This window comes from Lucilia sericata, unplaced genomic scaffold (genome assembly GCF_015586225.1).
Source record: "Lucilia sericata isolate MDLA Ls3-8-SP2 unplaced genomic scaffold, ASM1558622v1 Contig000355F_arrow, whole genome shotgun sequence".
Taxonomy (NCBI): Eukaryota; Metazoa; Arthropoda; class Insecta; order Diptera; family Calliphoridae; genus Lucilia; species Lucilia sericata.
Window position 1 is genome coordinate 201,911 of NW_023994375.1, and position 20,170 is coordinate 222,080.

At 30.5% G+C, this 20,170-nt stretch overlaps 2 protein-coding genes across 3 annotated transcripts; both read right to left on the reverse strand.

Annotated features, from left to right (window-relative positions):
• Window positions 1-781: 781 nt before the first annotated feature.
• Window positions 782-5,340, reverse strand: LOC119604041 (sodium-independent sulfate anion transporter-like). 2 transcript variants are annotated; one of them, XM_037956388.1, is made up of 5 exons: window positions 4,930-5,340; window positions 4,088-4,868; window positions 1,578-1,880; window positions 1,374-1,519; window positions 782-1,322 (listed from the first exon to the last, which is right to left on the reverse strand). In XM_037956388.1, the coding sequence occupies exons 1-5, from the start codon at window positions 5,257-5,259 to the stop codon at window positions 939-941; spliced, it is 1,944 nt and encodes a 647-aa protein (XP_037812316.1). In that variant the 5' UTR covers window positions 5,260-5,340; the 3' UTR covers window positions 782-938. The 2 variants fall into 2 exon arrangements, with proteins under 2 accessions (XP_037812316.1, XP_037812317.1); XM_037956389.1 differs by having other exon boundaries at window positions 4,088-4,854; window positions 4,930-5,139.
• Window positions 5,341-9,273: 3,933 nt separating this feature from the next.
• Window positions 9,274-15,823, reverse strand: LOC119604044 (sodium-independent sulfate anion transporter). Its single transcript, XM_037956395.1, has 5 exons — window positions 15,334-15,823; window positions 10,666-11,452; window positions 10,041-10,343; window positions 9,831-9,976; window positions 9,274-9,772 (listed from the first exon to the last, which is right to left on the reverse strand). Exons 1-5 carry the CDS (start codon window positions 15,688-15,690, stop codon window positions 9,347-9,349), a joined length of 2,019 nt encoding a protein of 672 aa, XP_037812323.1. The 5' UTR covers window positions 15,691-15,823; the 3' UTR covers window positions 9,274-9,346.
• Window positions 15,824-20,170: the final 4,347 nt, after the last annotated feature.

Below are 20,170 nucleotides of genomic sequence, written 5' to 3' on the forward strand. Positions count from 1 at the left end.
TATGGGTTTTGAGCTTATTATTATGTTAAATGTTGTAGAATCTCAACAAATATCGACAAATCTTAGTTTTATATAAGTCTAAATGATACTGCCAATTTTCGTAATGATCGGGCCTCATTTGACCTTTGCCCCCATACAAAGTTCCCTTCAGAAAATTACTTGAAGGTTAAAATTCACTTTTAAACACTGGTGATACATAAAATTCTGCATAAATAATTTTAATGTTATCGTAAATCGCTCTACCTACCAAAATTTATACAGATAGGATCATATTTAACTTGCCCCCATAAAACCCATCTTTCAGAAAATTACTTTTTTGGCAACAAATTGTTTAAATATTTCGGAATTAAGGTAAAATCTTTATTATTAGATAATTAATCTCCATTTTAAACATACTCTGTGGCGTATTATATGGTCGGCCATGCCCGATTATATATTCTAACTTGTTTGTAATATTAAATGTAGAAACATATATTTTTTAATATTGGACCTAGAAACATAAAATTTAACGTCCAGTGCTACGAAGGATGTAGCGAACAACTAACTAAATCTATTCATTCAATGTTCAATTCATGTTTTACCCGATTAATCGATTATTATTAATAATTTGTCGAATAAACCAATTGCAAAACAAAGCTCCTCTACGTAAAAAACTTTCGGTTGATACAGCTATCGTTGGGTTGACAATTTTTGGCCGAGTATGACTCGGGTCGTTCCAGAGCGAAGATCCAATTGTCGTGGAAATAAGTAACGTGGGAACAAGTATTTTTTTTGTTAAATATATTGTTTTAAATATTTCATTTATTTTATTCTTACAAACTAATTTTCAATTAATTTAATTATTTATATTAAATTTTGAACAGTGTAAACTTTTTAAAGCTTTAAAACACAGCTTTTTTCTCTTAACTTATTTCTATAGCATAATTTACGGCATGAAATTATAATTCCGTTATTTCTATATTACTACTATTATTAACATTGGTACTTCCAGTTTTTAGACTGTTATCATCTAATAATTTTTCTATACAGTCTAATGAATAACATAAAATAAATTTCGAATGTAATGTTGCAAAAACCTTGGCTACATTTGGACGTAAATTGAAAAATATTAATTTTTGATTTCTAGAATTAAAATCATTTATAATAGATTCGATAACTTTTGCCGTTGTAAAATCACTGGCATATATATAAGTGCAATCAAAGACAACGGGAAGTGAATACTTAAGACCTGATTTTAAAACCTTATTGCGTACAAACTCCATGGAGGGAAAGATCAAACAGCGGTCGGGTGTAAGTCTTAGAAATTGTTTGCCGCTGGGAGTCTGAAAGTAAGTTTATTAGATAAATATTGTTAATTATTTAAATTGACTTACCTTTACTTGATCTACCGATATTTTAGGTCTAGCTGAATGATATAGAATATATAAAACATTAATACCAATGGCAATAGCTATGCCTACACTTAGGGGCAATATCAAACAGGCAACAAATGCCAATAAACCCACATAAACATCCGATCCTGAAATAGGTAAATTTTATTAGAAAACCTTTTATATTATTTCGATTTTTTTACTTACTTTTACTATGCCACATAGGTACTATAACTTGATATTGCAATTGAAATAGTACAGCTGCTATAATTATAGCTGCCAGTGTGGCCTTGGGTATATAGTAAAAATATTCTGCCAAAAATAACATGGCCAATATTACTATAACACTGATGTAAACATTTACGAATTGTGTCCTGCCTCCACTTGCTGTATTCACCGAACCTCTGGCTAAACCACCATTAATACGATAACCACGGAAAAATGAATTGGATATATTAGCTAAACCTAAGGCGATTAACTCCTGATTTGTGTCAACGGGTTTTCCATTCGCTAAAATAAAATTTAACAGGTATGTACTTAGAATTTCATAAGAAAGTTTTGTAAACTATTTTCGAATAGCGAAAAGTATCGGATTACATATTTTTTAGTTTTATATAAAGTGTTCCAATTAGGGATGCCAAACGGGAAATCTCGATTTCCGGATTTTTAAGTGAAATTTTCGGAGATTTAATATTTTTTTCCACTAAACTTTACACTATGTATGTAGTTAAAAAATTTATTTATAAGAAACCAAATTGGGCAAGACCGACCATATGACACCCTACACTAATTATGAGTAATTAATTATTTTTTGCCTTAATTTATATTTATTTAAGTAATTTAACCAATTTTCTGAAAGAGGCTATATGTGGAAGCTAATGTCAAATATGGACCGATACTATAAGGAGACAGAGTTTATAATATAAATTTCGATTTCGGTAAAACATCGCTTAAGAAATCCGCGAAATTGGGATTCCGCGATTTATATAAAAATCCCAAATACCGAGATGTCTAAAAATCTAATTCGATTGGCATTTCTATACTCAATATCGTGTTAATGTAACAAACCTTATCTTAACCTCCAATCTAAGTTATTTTTAATGCAAATTAAACTGTAATCTTTGTATACACCAGTAAACGAAATACGTTTATGGTTTTTTAAATGATTATTGCATGTCAAAAACAATTAATTTGTTATTAAAGATTTAATATTTTTTTAAAAACAAGTCAGAATGTATAGTCGGTCATGATCATAGATTCACCCTGCATGGACTATTTATGTATGACGATTTTCCTACTTATTATAAACATATTTTTTCAATAAAGATATCAGTACGAAAACTACTACTGTTAGAGTGGTTTTCAGAAGGTACTCTATATGTGGTATTGGTTGAATTATGTGCAGAATTCTACAAAATTTGATTAAGTAATTTATTTCTTATACGAAAGTAATTTTTAGGCGATTGACTGACGACAAAAATTTCTGAATGCAAAAATTTTTATCTTTTAAAAAAAATAGTTTTACAATCTATTATTTTGGATAATTTTCGGACTGGCCGACAAGAATCCCAACTGGAATCCTAATTTCAGTAATATAATGTGGCTATTCTGTCCATGAGAGAAACGAGGCTATGAAAACCTATAAGTATGTTAGGTTGATAGGAGGATATATTTTACATCAAATCCGAAGAAATACTCCTAGACCACGGGCCTGTTGTGCGCACCTTTTCATGGAAGAAAAATTATTGTTGGTAAAAAAAAAACCTTTGCAATAACTTAATGTATTATCTTTCAATGTTCAGAAACTTAGTTTCCTGGATGTAATTAGGAATTACCTACTTCCAGGAAACCTAAAATTAAGATTGTCCAAAAGATCTGCCATTAGAGGTCTTAATAAATCCTGGTGCTCAACATAAATATTCCAAATTATCAAAGATTAGAAACGTTGAGTAGTGAAACAATGGAGCACATTTTTGGCATTGTTAGGCTTTTTTTCAAAATTAGATCCAAATATTTTGGGACCGATATTATTTCTCTTAACATTTCTGAACATTAGGCGAAAATACCTTCATAGATTACAATATTACGTTTTCTTAGCAACAAGCATTATCCACGAAAAAGAGCCCTCAACTGGCCCTATAGTGGCCTATCTATACTTTTTTCGGATTCGAACCGAATCTAACAAAAATGTCAATACTAAACTCATCGACTGAATTAACGGAATTTATGCTAATGTCAAATGCGAATAATATGAAAAATATTCAGGCCAGAATGGATCTGAAATGGCGACCTACTTATGTTGACGAAATAGGATAGTCACGGCAAATAGTGGAATGGAATACACAGGGAAGTAAACGTACAGACCATCCAAATATTGTTTTCAAGGAACTCAGAGAAATTGAAAGTTTCAATTTGAAGCAATAAGTAACGATTAAGAATTAAGGAAATAAAACAGATCGGCCCATAATTGACCTCTTTAAGAAAAGCAGTGGTTTTAAAATGTAATACCTCATAATAATTTTTTCAAAATTATTTTGAATCGGTTCATAATTGATATAAGATCACATGGAAGATTTAGTGGATCGACCCATAATTGATCTAAGTCCATATACAAATAAATTTATATTTTACTTATTGCTAATGTCGAGCAGGTCCGTCTTTCTTCCTTATTTTAAATGCACTCACTTTTTGTTTTCTGGGACTTTTTTAAAACTTACCAAAATTTTTACACACAGCAATAGTCTCCAAAAGTGATATCAGCGGTATGACAATTAAAGCTGAACCAAAGTCATGTAGTAAATCCCAAAAATCTTCAGTTACTTCCGATTCCATACCATTTGCGGTTACGTTACTTGCAATTGTAAAAGCGGGCACTTCAACTGGTGGAAAACCCGATGGTATATAACCGGTTAATTTAAAATAACTAAAACCCTGGTGTTCTAAATAACCTACTATAGCCGCAGTAACAACCGCTAAAAGAGCATTGCGTGAAACTCCCAAAAACCATACAATTTTATTTAGAACTACATGCAGTTTTTTCATATCTTGATTGTCTTTAGGATTAATTCTTAAATTGCCCACATAACGGAGTAGAACTAGTATGGCAATACTACTAAAACCTAAAATAGTATCGGGAATACGATAATTGTGTATGTCTTTTATCATAGAAATCCAATTTTCCAAAAAAGATTTACCCGTACTTTTCACCACTAGAATATTTTTAATTTGTGAGGTGAAAATAATTAAAGCTACGGCACTAGTAAAGCCGGAACTTACAGGACCCGAAACAAAATCTATAACAAAACCTAAACGAGTTAAACCCATTCCTAATTCGATTAGGCCCGATAAAAGTGTAAACAGCAAGGATTTCTGCCAATTGCCATGGGCAACTTGAAAGGTTAATAGGGAAGCTATAGCCGTTGAACCTAAAATGTTATCTTTGCAAGAACCGAATATGGTGTAAATTATATTGCCCATGAATGAACTGTAAAGAGCAAACTGTAGATGATGTATGACATTTATAACTGTTAATGTTTTTTTTTTTAATTATATTTACTACCTCTGTTGGTAGACCCGCTATGCCGGCAAATGCCAAAGCTAATGGTATGGCTGCCAGAGAATCCGTTATACCCGCTATTATATCTCCTATAAAATCATCTTTATTATAACGCGGTAGCCACTGCACAACCGGTAAATGACGTTGCAGAACATTTCTATTAAACACTTTATCCAAACACGCACGATATTTTGTTTTACTCTCAGTCTCAGCTGTTAAATCTGCCAACGATGATTCATTGGCCTTTAGCGCCAGACGACTACGAGACACCGTTTGATGATCCGTTATCATTATACAATCCATTGAATTTGTTGTTACATCATTTAGCGACATTTTGCAACAGTTTTTGTTTAACGTTCAGCACAGTTTTTTTTCAAATCTACAACATTACTCCAGCGTATTCCAAAACAGACTGAGTAAATTATATCCGGAAAGTGTTTAATTCAACCACAAACAATAAAATACATTTGATATTTATTTGGAAAAAAATAAAAGAGAAATTATTCAATTTACTCAGACTCGTATGGAGTAGTGTTTTGTTTAAAACCGGTTCGTGTTTGAAATTTTTTAAATATGTAAATTATTGTTTTGGTTATTCTTTGAATATTTTTATTATTAGTTTTTCGTAATTTGTTTAAAATCAATCGTTTTTTCTCTATTAGTTTCTATTATGATCGTACGTGTTGTTTTGTTATTAAAACAGTTTCAATATTCGAGCGCGAGAGGTACTTCACACTTGAACGAGAATAGTTAATATTTCTTTGTGTTTTAATCTGAATTAAATATTAACACCTTTAATGGTCTATAATTGATGTATAATTAACAAATTTAAACTTTTTTGATTCATAAAAGCTAAATATTCCTTTAAAAAGTAAAAGTGTTATATTGCGTATATCGAAAAGTGAAATTTTGAAATAAAATCCTATTATTAAAAATTAATATTTGAATTATATATATATTATTAATATTTGCGAAAGTAAAGTGTGAGATTTAAAATTTAGTTTAGTTTCGAATCAATATTTATTTAAACTCTAACCGCCACCATTTCCCACATAAACTACTGAGAAGATCCACAATTTTCTGCTATATCAAGCGTTTACACTATGTCATAAGTAATGTCGGCCCATGATTTCGCATATCCCCTAGAAATACTGTTTAAAGGGACATAAATTAGTTAATTATGTATAAAGCAATCGTGACAAAATGTTTCTCAAATTAGTTTTATGCAACCAAAAATTATATTGTAATGTATAGTGGACCCTACACAGAGGTAAAAAATCGATAGAAAAGTACCGAAATTGATACAATCCGTTGTCAAAAGTGAGCTTACCACCTTTGTTAACATTTAGGCAACGAATGTGTATTATATTTAAATAACACCCAATTATCATTTTGACAACCATCGTTGTCATTTTGACAAGGTATCGTTTTATTTGGTCAAGGCTATGTTGTCATTTCGTTTACACTTTGTGTCATTTCAGATAACACATCGTTTTCGCTCAGAAATGATACCCTACATATAAATAAATGTTATAAAAATATATAATTTCCGTAGTTAGCGGCCATCAGTTGTAGATCGAATCTGCGTGTATGATTTGATAACGTCATGTATTACACAGTGAGACAAAAAAAAAAAAAACGAAAATTTAAATTCCTGGGAAGTGACACTATATTTCTGAAAGGTGGATCAGAGTAGAACAAGAATCTGTTTTTGAAATTTGCCAAACACCTTCAAAATCTTGAGATATGGGTAAAAAACCGGGTTTTCGTGCCTTCAAGCACTTTAACTTAGTCGAATCTAAACCGATTTTAAATTTCTTAACGGATTTAGAAAGATGCAGCTGAGGCTTTTATAATGACATATATGATTTTTTTGATTTGGTGATGTTTTTTTCAAAGTATTTTGTATAGGAACTGTACGATTTATTAATTGATTAGAAACCCATGTTTATTTATGAGTAAACCGCAACTTTGTTTTTAAAAAAACTGTTAGCTATTGACGACATTATTGATTTTTTTCTTAATACAAAAATGTTCAAAAACTGATTTTCCTAAAGATGCTTTATATGGGTGATAGGGTTACAGGTCCGATCAATACAAAAATCGGTATAAATGAGTTTGCAGAAATCCTTAGTGATACTGATGGATCTTTAAACAATACGGACATATTTGATAAACCGGTGAAACCTTTTTTTGGAGGTGTTTGGCAAATTTTCGCCATTAACAAGTTTTATAACAATGAAAATATTTACTACTACAGTTTATGGGGATCGGTCCGTAATTGACTCTTTCTCCCATATAAGAACCCTTGAGAAAATCACTTTAAAACTCATAACGGGCTTAATAACAAGTAATTATCACTACTAATTTTTATCAGGATCGGTCTGTAATTTCTCATACTCCCATATAAGTCCCCTCACAGAAAATGACTTTAACACTTATAACGGGCTTAACAATATCAATATAACGAAATATATACAAGTTTTTTAGCAACGAAAATCTATTTATTTTATTTTAAGAGGATCAGTCCACAATTGACCCATATAAGTTACCCCCCCCCCCATAAAATCACTTTAACGCTTATAACTAGCTTAATAATATCAGTATAGCGACGAAATTCGACAAATACAAGTTTAATAGCAATGTAAATTTCTTTACTAAAGTTTATGAGGATCAGTCCATAATTGACACTTTAACCCATATAAGACCCCTAAGAAAATCACTTTAACACTCATAATGGACTTAATAACACGTAATTCGACATGACGAAATTTGACAAAAACAAGTTTCGAAGGAACAAAGATCACTCCGCCATAATTGACCCATAAAAGGATCTCTTCCGAAAATCACTTTTAACACTTATAACTGGCTTAAATTAGGCAAAACAAGTTTTATAGAAATCAAAATACATATGTCTACCAAATATAAGGTCCCCTTATATGGGTGACAGAATTCAACATAAACAAGTTTAGTAGGGACAAAATTTTTGCCATACCTTGGCTCCTTTTTTTATAATATCGGGCGTGATTTTGAACCGACAGATTTTTATATATCTTTCAAATCGAAGCTTTCTTTTGATAAAAAAAAAGAAAATAAGAAGGGCCCATTGGTGAATATAATGGAGTAATACTAATCAAGAAACAAATTTTTAAAAATTAAAAAATTAAATTTTTTTGGTAACAACGAAGAAATAGCTATCAGAGCTCCTTTAGACAATTTTTGCTAGGACCAATAGGTGAAAAGTTACACTCATTTGAATAAATGTCCAGCTTTGACCCCCTCTAAGTCCGGCAGTTCTTGACCGATAGAGCTTGGTGCAAATTTCATCAACATTTTTTGAGTTGGGTCACTTGATATGAAATTGCCCATATATATGGGGGATTTCAAAACTATCTAATATTTGAAGTAATTTTTTTTTTGGTCTTACATGATTTTTGTAAGGGCAAAAAATATCGAGAAGAATAATAAATATGTAAGTTTAAAGGTGTTAACTTCAAGAATACATTATGCTTATGAGAAAAAATCTATGTTAATAGGAAATAAAAATGTAAATTTTTAAATGATCACGACATTATACCCTACCCCACTATAGTGGGTATTATGTGTTTGTGCTGATATTTGTAACATCCAAAAATATTGGTCCTACACCTTAAAATATATCGGCTTAGAATCCTTTTCTGAGTAGATTTAGATATGTCCCTCTGTCCGTCCCTCCGCCTGTCCGTCCATGTAAAGTCTGAGCGCACTCTACAGGTCGCAATTTTCAATAAAATTTGATGAAATTGTCTCTCTCTTCTTTTGACCCAAGGACGAAGCCTATTGAAAATTTTTAAAATCAATCCATTATTTCGTATATCAGTATAATCAGTCCATATTTTCATACAACCATACAACCTTACCCCCCGAATAACGTTTTTGAGCTCATAAACATGTTAAATGTTCTTGTATCATTTCAAAATTCGGCAAAACTTAGTTTATTTTAACATAATAATAATGTAGGGTATCATATGGTCGGACATGCCCGACTATAAATTGTTAAATTTTTTATAGGTGTGAATGAATCAAGGGTTAATGCACAAAATTTATTATTGAATGAAAATCTATAAATGCGCACTTTCGGGCACTTTTTCATTTTCCATCTGATGTATTTTGATTTTTTTTTTTAATAAAATAACTAGTAGAACTCTTTCTTGTATTTTAAACATTTATTTAACGAAAACTGGGACTTATAAGGATTTATGGTACAACAACTAATCAGACGAATATTGGAATTGATTTATTAGCCAAATTTATTTTGATCTTGCAAGAGTCTAAATAATACTTACCTATTACAGTTAAAACAATTTATTTAACTTATTTATTATGAAAATTTATTAAAAATGAACTTTTGTTTTTGAAAACCTATTTAATATGAATTGATCTAAGAATTATTTGTTTGAAATTTTGTCAATGTTATAGTACTTGCCATACTATTATTATCATTAGCAAGTTGCATTGTCGTTATAGCGGGTGGTGCTACACCAGTGGCTTTTCTCAATTCTTGCATCAAACTATCGACATTATAGCACAAACTCAATTTACAATTAAGGCCCTCAAAAATATGCACAACACTCGGTTTTAAATTAAAGAATATGATTTTCTGATTACGTAGCTTAAAATCTTGAATCATGGAACAAATAACTTTGGCAGCTGTATAGTCGGCACCATAGACATAAGTACAATCGACAACGACAGGTAATGAAGTTTTTGTACCGGATTTGAGGATTAAATTGCGAACAAATTCAACTGAGGGAAAGATTAAGCAACGATCTGGTGTTAGTTTAAGGAACTTAATGCCCTCCGTAGTCTGTGGGGGAAAATATATTAAGAACATTTTGAAGTTAGAAAGAAAAGTAAAAACAAACCTCTATTGTTTCTAGAGACACTTTAGGTCTGGCCGAATGATAAAGTATAAATAACAAATTTATTCCTATGGCGATTAAGATACCAATTTCCAAAGGCAAAACTAGACAGGCTATAAAGGCCACTATACCAGGTATTAAATCAGATCCTAGGGAATTAATTATAATAATTAGTAAAATATTGAAAATATATTTAATATAACTTTTACTTACTTTTACTACGCCACATTGGTTTTATGACATGATATTGCAATTGGAATATAACTGCTGAAATAATAATGGCGCCCAAAACTGTGAGAGGTATAAAATAGAAATATTTTGTTAGGTACATTAAAGCCAACATCACCACCAAACCGATGTACAAATTAGCCAAAGGAGTTCTAACACCACTGGCATTATTAACAGCCGAACGAGCTAAGCCACCATTGCCACGATATCCTTGGAAAAATGAGTTGGCCACATTAGCCACACCAATGGCGAACAGTTCTTGAGTAGCATCAATAGGTTTTCCCTTAGCTTAAATTGAAAAAATTTTGTTTAAAAAGTTGTATATCAAAAGGCTATATTCAAAAAGTGCCAAAGTCTGGTTTTGATGAGAGCAAAAAGATCTTTTCAATTCCTGAAATATTGAACAAAACGGAATTCTTTCCCCATAATAAAAACGTTAATTTTAAGCACGCTTTGGCGAACTTATTTTAAATAGCACTTATATCGAGGTCCAATATTCAAAAGTCGCTATCTTTCAGCTAGCGAAATAAACATTTTTTTTGCTCTCCAGCAAAGATAGAGACTATTAAATATATCCCGCGTTATGTTGAACAAATCAATCTTAACTTACCAAATGCCTTGCAAACTGATATATTTTCCAATAAAGCTATCATAGGTACAATTATCAAACCATAACCCAGATTATTAATCATATCCAAAAAGCTTTCTCCTGCAATAGGCTCAATACCCAAGGTAGCATTGCCTGGACGGGGTTCTATGGAAAATGGTGGTATAGCTGGTGTGGGTAAACCTTCAGGTACATTACCAGTTAAACGGAAATAATGTTTTCCTTGCGACTCCAAGTACATGCTGCCCAAAGCACAGGCTATCACTAAGGTAGCATTGCGCATAACACCCAAAAACCACAAACATTTATTGATCACTTTATGATGCCATTTCTGTTCATCAGCTTCTTTGGGTCCGATTTTCATACGTCCAATTGTTCTTAAAACAATAAGAATTATAACACAACAACTTCCCAAGATGGCATCATTTACACGTATATTTTCTATATCATTTATCATACTAATCCATCGTTGCAGAAATGAACCACCTTCACTTTTCACACCCAATATATTCTTCACTTGTGACGTTGAGACAATTAGTGCAACAGCACTTGTAAAACCAGCACTAACGGGACCAGATACAAAGTCCACTAAAAATCCCAATCGAAATATTGCCATTAATATTTCTAGAATACCGGTGAGAAATGCCAATAAGACAGCTCTTTGCCAAACACCACGTGCAATTTGATATGTTAATAGGGACGCAATGGCAGTAGAACCCACTGTACTATCTTTACAAGTACCGAGTAGGACGTAGACAAAACAACCCATAAAAGAGCCATATAGACCGAACTGAAAATATAGATAAAACAATATTATTTTATATACGTTTTCATGTATGTATGTTGCTATTTTAGGGGAAAAAATGTAAGAAACTCCTTGAAAGCGTCTCAACGATGTGTCAATCAAATTTTTTTTATGGACCACTTATATTCTTTGAACATAAGATGAATAAGGCTGTACCCAAAATGGGTGGAATATTGATTCTCTCATTCCGTTTGTAACATAACGAAATATTGGTCGAAGACCCTCGAAAGTATACAAATATATCCTGGTTATATCTCCATATTTTAAGGAGATATAACCTTGATCGTCTGTTGAAAGCGCGATGAGGTAAAAACGGAAGGTGCTAGTAATACAATTTTCCACATATATATTATCTATATTGGGCAATATCGATTTACGAGTAATTATCGGAAGATCCTGATAAAATTTATTCACCCAGAAATTATGTACATCGAACTATATTTGACCATTCCATATACCAGTATAATGATGATATTTGATATAAACAAGTTTCATAGAAACCAAAATGTCTTCACCAAGGAACAGTTCTTAATAGATCCAAGCTCCATATAACCACCTTACGGAAAATTAATTTATTGTCAGTAACTCATTCATAAAGATCTATTTCCTTAGGATCTCTAAAGCGTGGTCCGAACTGCTAGGTGGTATTAAAAAACTATTGATACAGAACTGATCCTGAGTATATCCACTATAGCTATTATTATATATACAAGTAAGACTATATAGTCGGACATAGCCCACCTACATCAGTGGTTATGTGGATTATTAATAAAGCCATTAAGTTGTTTTTTTTTTTACCTTAATTAGGAAGTATTTTAACAATTTGTTGAAAAAGTGTTATATGGGGGCAGGGATAAATATGGACCTATCCTTATAAAATTTTGAAGAAGGATTTACGTTTACATTAAGATTATTTATACAGAATTTCGTAGTGAGTCTAGTGTTTATAAGTGAATCATTAACCTTCAAGTCATTTATTGAAGGGCACTTTATATGGGGACTAGGATCAACTGAGTCAAGATCGTTACGAAAATCGGCAGTATTATTTAGACTAATATTAAACTAAGATGTGCCGTGACCAAGAGTAAAGCAAGTGCCAAATTTAATCAAAATATCTTTGCGATCTGTAGCATAGCCATACCCGTCACACAGACGAGTACGGCCTAATCAACTCAGAAAGTGATTCTGAGTCGATTGGTATACTTTAAGGTGGGCAGGACCAATATTTTTGGGTATTACAAACATCAGCATAAATGCATAATACCCTCCCCACTATAGTGTAGGGTATAAATAGACAGAAAAATCATAATTATTCATTGTTTAAATGTCATAATTATTGACCTTCAATTCATTAATTGAAAGGGGAATTTGTATGGGGCCTTGAGTCAACTAAGGCAAGATCGTTACGAAAATCTGCAATAATATTTAGACTTATATTGAAGTAAGTTGTGCCGGGACCAAGAGTAAAGCAAGTGCCAAATTTCATCAAATTATCTTAAAATTGCGATCTGTAGCGTGGACACACACGGGACTTAATCAACTTAGAAAGTGATTCTGAGTCGATTGGTATACTTTAAGGTGGGACCAATATTTTTTGGTATTACAAACATCAGCACAAATACATAATACCCTCCCCACTATAGTGTAGGGAAACAGAAATATCATAATTATTCATTGTTTAAATCTATCTATATATATAAAAGAGTAGTGGATGTGTTTTTGGTGATGTAGATCCACTAAGGAGGGATTTTTGGAAATTTGTACATTTAGAGGTAAAAAAGGGGAAAAACGGGTAAAAAAGGGTTTCTTAATTATCTTATTTAATATATACTCTTAAAATAAGCAGATGGGTGTCTGGTACTTTTTTGAAATTCGTACTTTTAAGTGGTGAAAATGTGTAACAAATATGATTTTGGTACCTTTTTTGGCCCTTTATAACTTTTTAACTAATTAACATAATAACATTTTTGTAAATATTTTGAATATATCTCTCAAAATTAGGAGACACCTGTTTCGTACTTTTTTAAAATGCAGTCCTTTTTGGTTATAAAAGGGAGAAAACTGTATTATTGGTACTTTTTTTAGTACATTAAGAAAACTTTTTCGATTTATTGAAGTATTCCTATTAATATTTATTGAAACAAATTTTTTGCTATTTCACTGGAGAAAAAGATACCAAAAAGGGGAAAAACGGAAAATTTAATTTTATTCAAACTCATTGAGCCAATTTTTATAAAATTTGAAAAAGTATTTTATTTACTCACACAAAATAAGTTATTAGTATATTAGTTTGGAATTCGAGTACTAAGGCCTATATAGGACCAAATTCGAGTAAATTGTTTGGTACTTTTTGAAAGCACAATTTTTCTGAAACAAATGAATGCAGATTTGAATCGTTTGAGTTTTATCTGTGATATATAGATTTGAATACGGAACATTTTGTAAACTTAATTCTCAAAAAAAGTATATTTCTAAGCGAAAAGGGGAAAAATTGTACTATTTTTATTAGTACTTTCCACTAAGGTAGAATTTATTCCACTTTTGGTACTTTTTTTCTTCAAATGATACTCTTTGTATGTTCTATAATATGAATACAAAACACATGATTATTAAACATACACTGTCCTTATTGAATAAGATTCTTTAAGATAGAACTTTTTATCTCATAAATTGTACTTTTTTAATTTTCTAAAATATTTAACCTAGGAACATAAATTTTAACATACATGGTCTTGACTGAATAAGTGACTGTAAGTGGGAACTCTTTGGTACTTTTCCATTCTTCAAATGGTAACTTTTGGATTCTCTATAATGGTTAACCGGAACACACGGTCCTTATTAAATGAAAATTTATTGAGAAAGATTTTTGTACTTTTTCGCTTTTCTGATGATACTTTTTGATATTTTTACGATTTTGAACATAGATAGAAATATAAAATGTAAAATTTAGGGTCATTAGTGAATGAGAATCTACTGAAAGGGATTTTTAGTACTTTTTCATTCATCAAATTAAATTTTTGAATTGTATATAATATTGAACATAGAAACATAAAATTTTGATTAAATGATAATCTATAAGAGGTATTTTATAGTACTTTTTTTCAAATAGTACTTTCGAAATTTTCTGTAACGGAAGCTAAACGAATGAAACTAAAAATACAAGCTTTTTACTGAATGCGAATTTATTCACGTAATATTGAACGTAAAAACTGAAACATTAAACAATTTTAAATCAATTTTAATTTTCTATAAAAGTAAACAAAATTTTGTATGTATTTAATTTTTCTTAGGGTAGCGAAGCACCCAGGGTATGCTAGTGTTTTTTATATTTGAGGCTGATGGCAGTTAAGTTCATAGATTCTGAACTTTTGTAACCAGTTTTGATTTTTAAAATAACCACATTTTTTTTCTGTATAGATTTTTTCATTAGGTATAATTTGTTAAATTCGGTGTGTTTTTATAATAAACTAAATAAAAATATAAGTAATTTTATTTGCACTTTATATCATTTTAAATTTCTTTATCATAAATGCATTTTGTTTTTTACATTTCTCAGAAATCATAGCATCATTACAACTTTTTTGCACTAGTTTTTCTATTTGCGCATTTTCCATTATCTTATCCAATCCAATGGTCACAAGATCTTATCATTATTAATATTATTTAGTTTATTTATTTATCTGATTTTGAATTTTAATTTGCGCAGATCTAAACACATTTGTCACATCACTCATAATAGAAATTCGAAGAATTTATATATATGATATACTTAGTATAAGTAAATATACATTGTATGTATATTTTTATTTATGTACGATATAAATATATCAATAAGACCCGCAAAATAAAAAAAATGATCAACCAACCTGTGTGGGAAGACCGGCAACACTTGAATAAGCTAAACCCTGTGGTATTACAGTAAGACCGACCGTAATACCAGCTATCAAATCACCGATAGCATCTGCGGCATTATATTTCGGTAGCCATGTTAAAATGGGCAAACGTTTATAAAGAGTTTTCTTGCGAAAAATATTTTTCACGCAAGACTGGCAATAACTTTCATTATCATGCGTATTCGCATCTAATTGTTCGCGACTGCGTGATTTCGAGGTTTGATGATCGGTTATTAAGATAAATTCGGTGGAACCATAAAATGTTGTATCGACATTTGTATGTAATTCGTTTGTTTTATGAAAATCGGTTTGATTTTCTAATGAAGACATGGTTTTTAAAGTGTTTTTTTATATTTGTATTTTTTTTATTTAGTCCATTTGTATTTTAGATTATTTTTTTAAATGTCTCGCTTAACGTCTTAACTTTATTAACTTTAGTTATAGTCTAATTGAAGTGAGTGAGATGTTTAAGGTTTTTGTTAACATTTGTTCAAATTTCTGAAATGATAACTTAATTTTGTATGGATCAGTTGACTTTTAAATAAGATCAACTGTCAGCTACTGTTTTTACCCCCTTTTTTTGCGTATTTACTTTAGATAACATAATAACTAAATATGTAAACACAATTTATAGAACAGATGCGTCTTATTTCACGGGATTTAAATATTGATGTTTTGATTCGAATGAAAAAAATTATTCTTAAATTATTTAATAAGGCATGATTATAGTTTGTACTTGTTCCAGTTTGGAGTTGAGACGAATATCATTCGAAATTATCACCTTCAAGACTGGTTCTGTGGAAGCGTTATGGAGCCGAATCAATTCTTTAACCACAGATTTTAATTGGATTTTGTCACTCTCGCAACTAGTTCTTGAAAAGCTTTAATAAACATATACCCCTTTGCTAAGAATTGTTATCGAACTAGTTTGTTTCTCAGGGATTTTGGTTCTAAATTGTTAAAATTGAAACTCATTTAGATAACACATTCTTCTTATTTGAATTTTTCAACTGGCTCCAAGAACACACTCATTAGAAGTCCTCTAGAACAACAATAACACAGGCCAACAAATTTTTAACACAGAGACCAAAGTATACATTTCTTGAAGATTGAGCTGAATTCGAATCAGGCCTAAATTTATCCATCACATCAGGTTTTTCAGATATCGCGTCATATAGTTTGAAAAAAAAAAAAACGTTTTTGGCCCTATTTGAGACGCTATAACAACTCTATACCTTTATTTAAAAAATAGTCTATAGTCTAGTTTATAGTCTTGTCTAGTCTATAGTCTAGTCTATAGTCTAGTCTATAGTCTAGTCTATAGTCTAGTCTATAGTCTAGTCTATAGTCTAGTCTATAGTCTAGTCTATAGTCTAGTCTATAGTCTAGTCTATAGTCTAGTCTATAGTCTAGTCTATAGTCTAGTCTATAGTCTAGTCTATAGTCTAGTCTATAGTCTAGTCTATAGTCTAGTCTATAGTCTAGTCTATAGTCTAGTCTATAGTCTAGTCTATAGTCTAGTCTATAGTCTAGTCTATAGTCTAGTCTATAGTCTAGTCTATAGTCTAGTCTTTAGTCTAGTCTATAGTCTAGTCTATAGTCTAGTCTATAGTCTAGTCTATAGTCTAGTCTATAGTCTAGTCTATAGTCTAGTCTATAGTCAAGTCTATAGTCAAGTCTATAGTCTAGTCTATAGTATAGTCTATAGTCCAGTCTATAGTCTAGTCTATAGTCTAGTCTATAGTCTAGTCTATAGTCTAGTCTATAGTCAAGTCTATAGTCTAGTCTATAGTCTAGTCTGTAGTCTAGTCTATAGTCTAGTCTATAGTCTAGTCTATAGTCTAGTCTATAGTCTAGTCTATAGTCTAGTCTATAGTCTATTCTATGGTCTAGTCTATAGTCTAGTCTATAGTCTAGTCTATAGTCTAGTCTATAGTCTTGTCTATAGTCTTGTCTATAGTCTAGTCTATAGTCTAGTCTATAATCAAGTCTATAATCAAGTCTATAGTCTAGTCTATAGTCTAGTCTATAGTCTAGTCTATAGTCTAGTATATAGTCTAGTCTATAGTCTAGTCTATAGTCTAGTCTATAGACTAGTCTATAGTCTAGTCTATAGTCTAGTCTATAGTCTAGCCTATAGTCTAGTCTATAGTCTAGTCTATAGTCTGGTCTATAGTCTAGTCTATAGTCTAGTCTATAGTCTGGTCTATAGTTTGGTCTATAGTCTAGTCTATAGTCTAGTCTATAGTCTGATATATGACCTAAAACTAACAAATACTCTCAGATACGAAGTTTTGCATACATTCTTACATAACCAGGGGGCAAATTCTGGCATTTGAAAGTGATCGAAACTTCAATAGAATTTACAAAAAAGTTTTGAAATTTCGACCGCTTTAGAATACCAGAATTTGGGCCCAGGTATATTGAATTAAAAGTTTATAAAATATATTCAAATAAAAGTTTTTTAATGAGTTTGTAACACAGAAAAATATCGGTCATTGATCCCATAAATTATATACACAATGTAACTTAAGTATGATAAAACTTATGAAAGGTTAAAAGTCAAACGAGTTGTCATATTGCTCTCACTTTTTGACATTTATGATTATTATATAATTTGTGACTTTTATGGCGTCCATAATCGCTTATTTGAGCAAGCCATCTATCGAACTGTTAATAGATTTCATTCCTCATACTCTCCAAATGATGCAATAATACTCTACAAGCTCCATTACATAAAGTAAAATGTATTGTGACAACGGTCAGTGGAGATCGTTGCCGCACCATGAACAATGATTTCTTGCTTGAAAACAACTTTAAGATTAGGAGATTTGATACCTCTCGATAATTTCCCCAAAGTCGCCCAAAATTGGATATCTAGAATGTACTACGTCAACAGTCGCAGTAGCCATATGCCTGTAATCATTTTCAAATGTTAATTTCCTGTTAGTGTATTGATTGTTGTGTTATTTTTAACAATTTCAAGTTCTATCGGTTTTACAAAAACTCTCTATATACTCACGGATCTCATAATGCCCATTAAAGGCACAAAAACGCCCAAAGATGAGAAACATTTTTTTTTTCGAAATATTTGGTATTAGAGAACACTGAAGCCAAAATTAACTCAAATAGGTGAAATTGATAAAAAGTTTTTTAATCATATATGTATGTATAAAGTACCCTAAAAAGTTTCCCTTTTACAATCTACGTTTCTGCCTAGAAATTAGCAGGCGCTACGAAAAAGTGTTTTCAACCAACACTTGACGCCTTTTCATTTCCATATATTTTATTTATTTAATTCATTGTCAGTTTGTTTTGTATCTTATTTTCATTTTATTTAAAGAATAGCTTGTGAACCGATTTGCTCTATGTATCGGTTTAAATTGTACTCAATGAATAAATAAATTCTATGTACAATAAAATAATTGTTAAAAAAACACATAGCTTTTACAAATTATCTTGATAAATTATTTAAAAACTATATAAAATTTATTATATAAAAAACAAAAAAAAATTAATATTAAATAAAGTTCATTAATAACAAAAAAAAAATTACACACATATTTTTATTTATTTATATTTAAACAGAGATTATAATAATTGTGAATATGACACCTTGTTGATTTAAAATATTTATTTAATTTATCTTTTTGTCACAGCACAACCGCCGCCGACGCTGCTGCTGTTGATTATTTAATATTTTCGAACTTTGTCAAGATGCGAAATTTTAATAAAAAGTTGCTAAATTATTTGAAAATCAAACTTTTCCATTTTATATTGGAATATTTTTATAGCAAGTTTTTAGATTAATCTTTTATCTAATCAATCATATGTTTACAAGATTTATTATTAAGTTAATGTATTAAAAATATTTGATATATTTTTAGAAAATGATATGAATGAAAGTAGATATGTATGTATTATGTAGGTTGCTAGTTGTTCAAAATAATGAACATTTGCTTGTCATTAACGTAAATAACAATTACAAAGTGTTAATGAGATAAAATTGGAAATATTTCATACATATCAAAATTTCTTACGCAGTAAATTTATAAGAATTCCTGCAATCAAAAAATTGCGCCATCCAATCCAATCAATGAATTAGATCTATTTTGTCCTTAAACAAATTCTTGCTCACATAACTTTTAAAGGCCGTTGCATCCCTGATGCAACAATTGGCAAACTTTTGCAATTAAAAACGAAAACATATAAGAAGTTGCATCACTGTCAACAATTTTTATTTACAATATTATTTATTGATTATTTCAATTACAAATTTGAATCTTTTAATATTTATTTACAAATCCGGGTTTTGCCATAAACAATACGCAGTTTGGTTTTGTATTTTTTAACACGTTTCTAAAGTTTGAGTCGTGCTGAATCCAAATATGACTTCAGATTTTCTCTATCTGGTATTTGAGATATTGTATCCTGAAATTTTTGGCCCTCTGTGAGACGTTATAACAGCGCCAAAACAACTTTATTTATAAAATGTTATATGCCATCCATTCTGTCAACTTTAAAAGAAAGCCTTAACATCTGACACTTCTTCTTTATTCTTCACCGAAATCTTGAAAAATCAATGTTTTCATTATATCCATGGTATTTGTAAGGTAATACTATAGTGCGGAGGTTATTATAGTTTGAAAATATTGTTTATAACAATCAACGAGTAAGAGTGCTATATTCGGCTGTGCCGAATCTTATATACCCTTCACCATAGTGTATATAATAAATATAAATATTATAAAATTTAAATTTATTTCATTTTCCCGACTATATCATTATTATAGCAATAGCAAAATAAAAT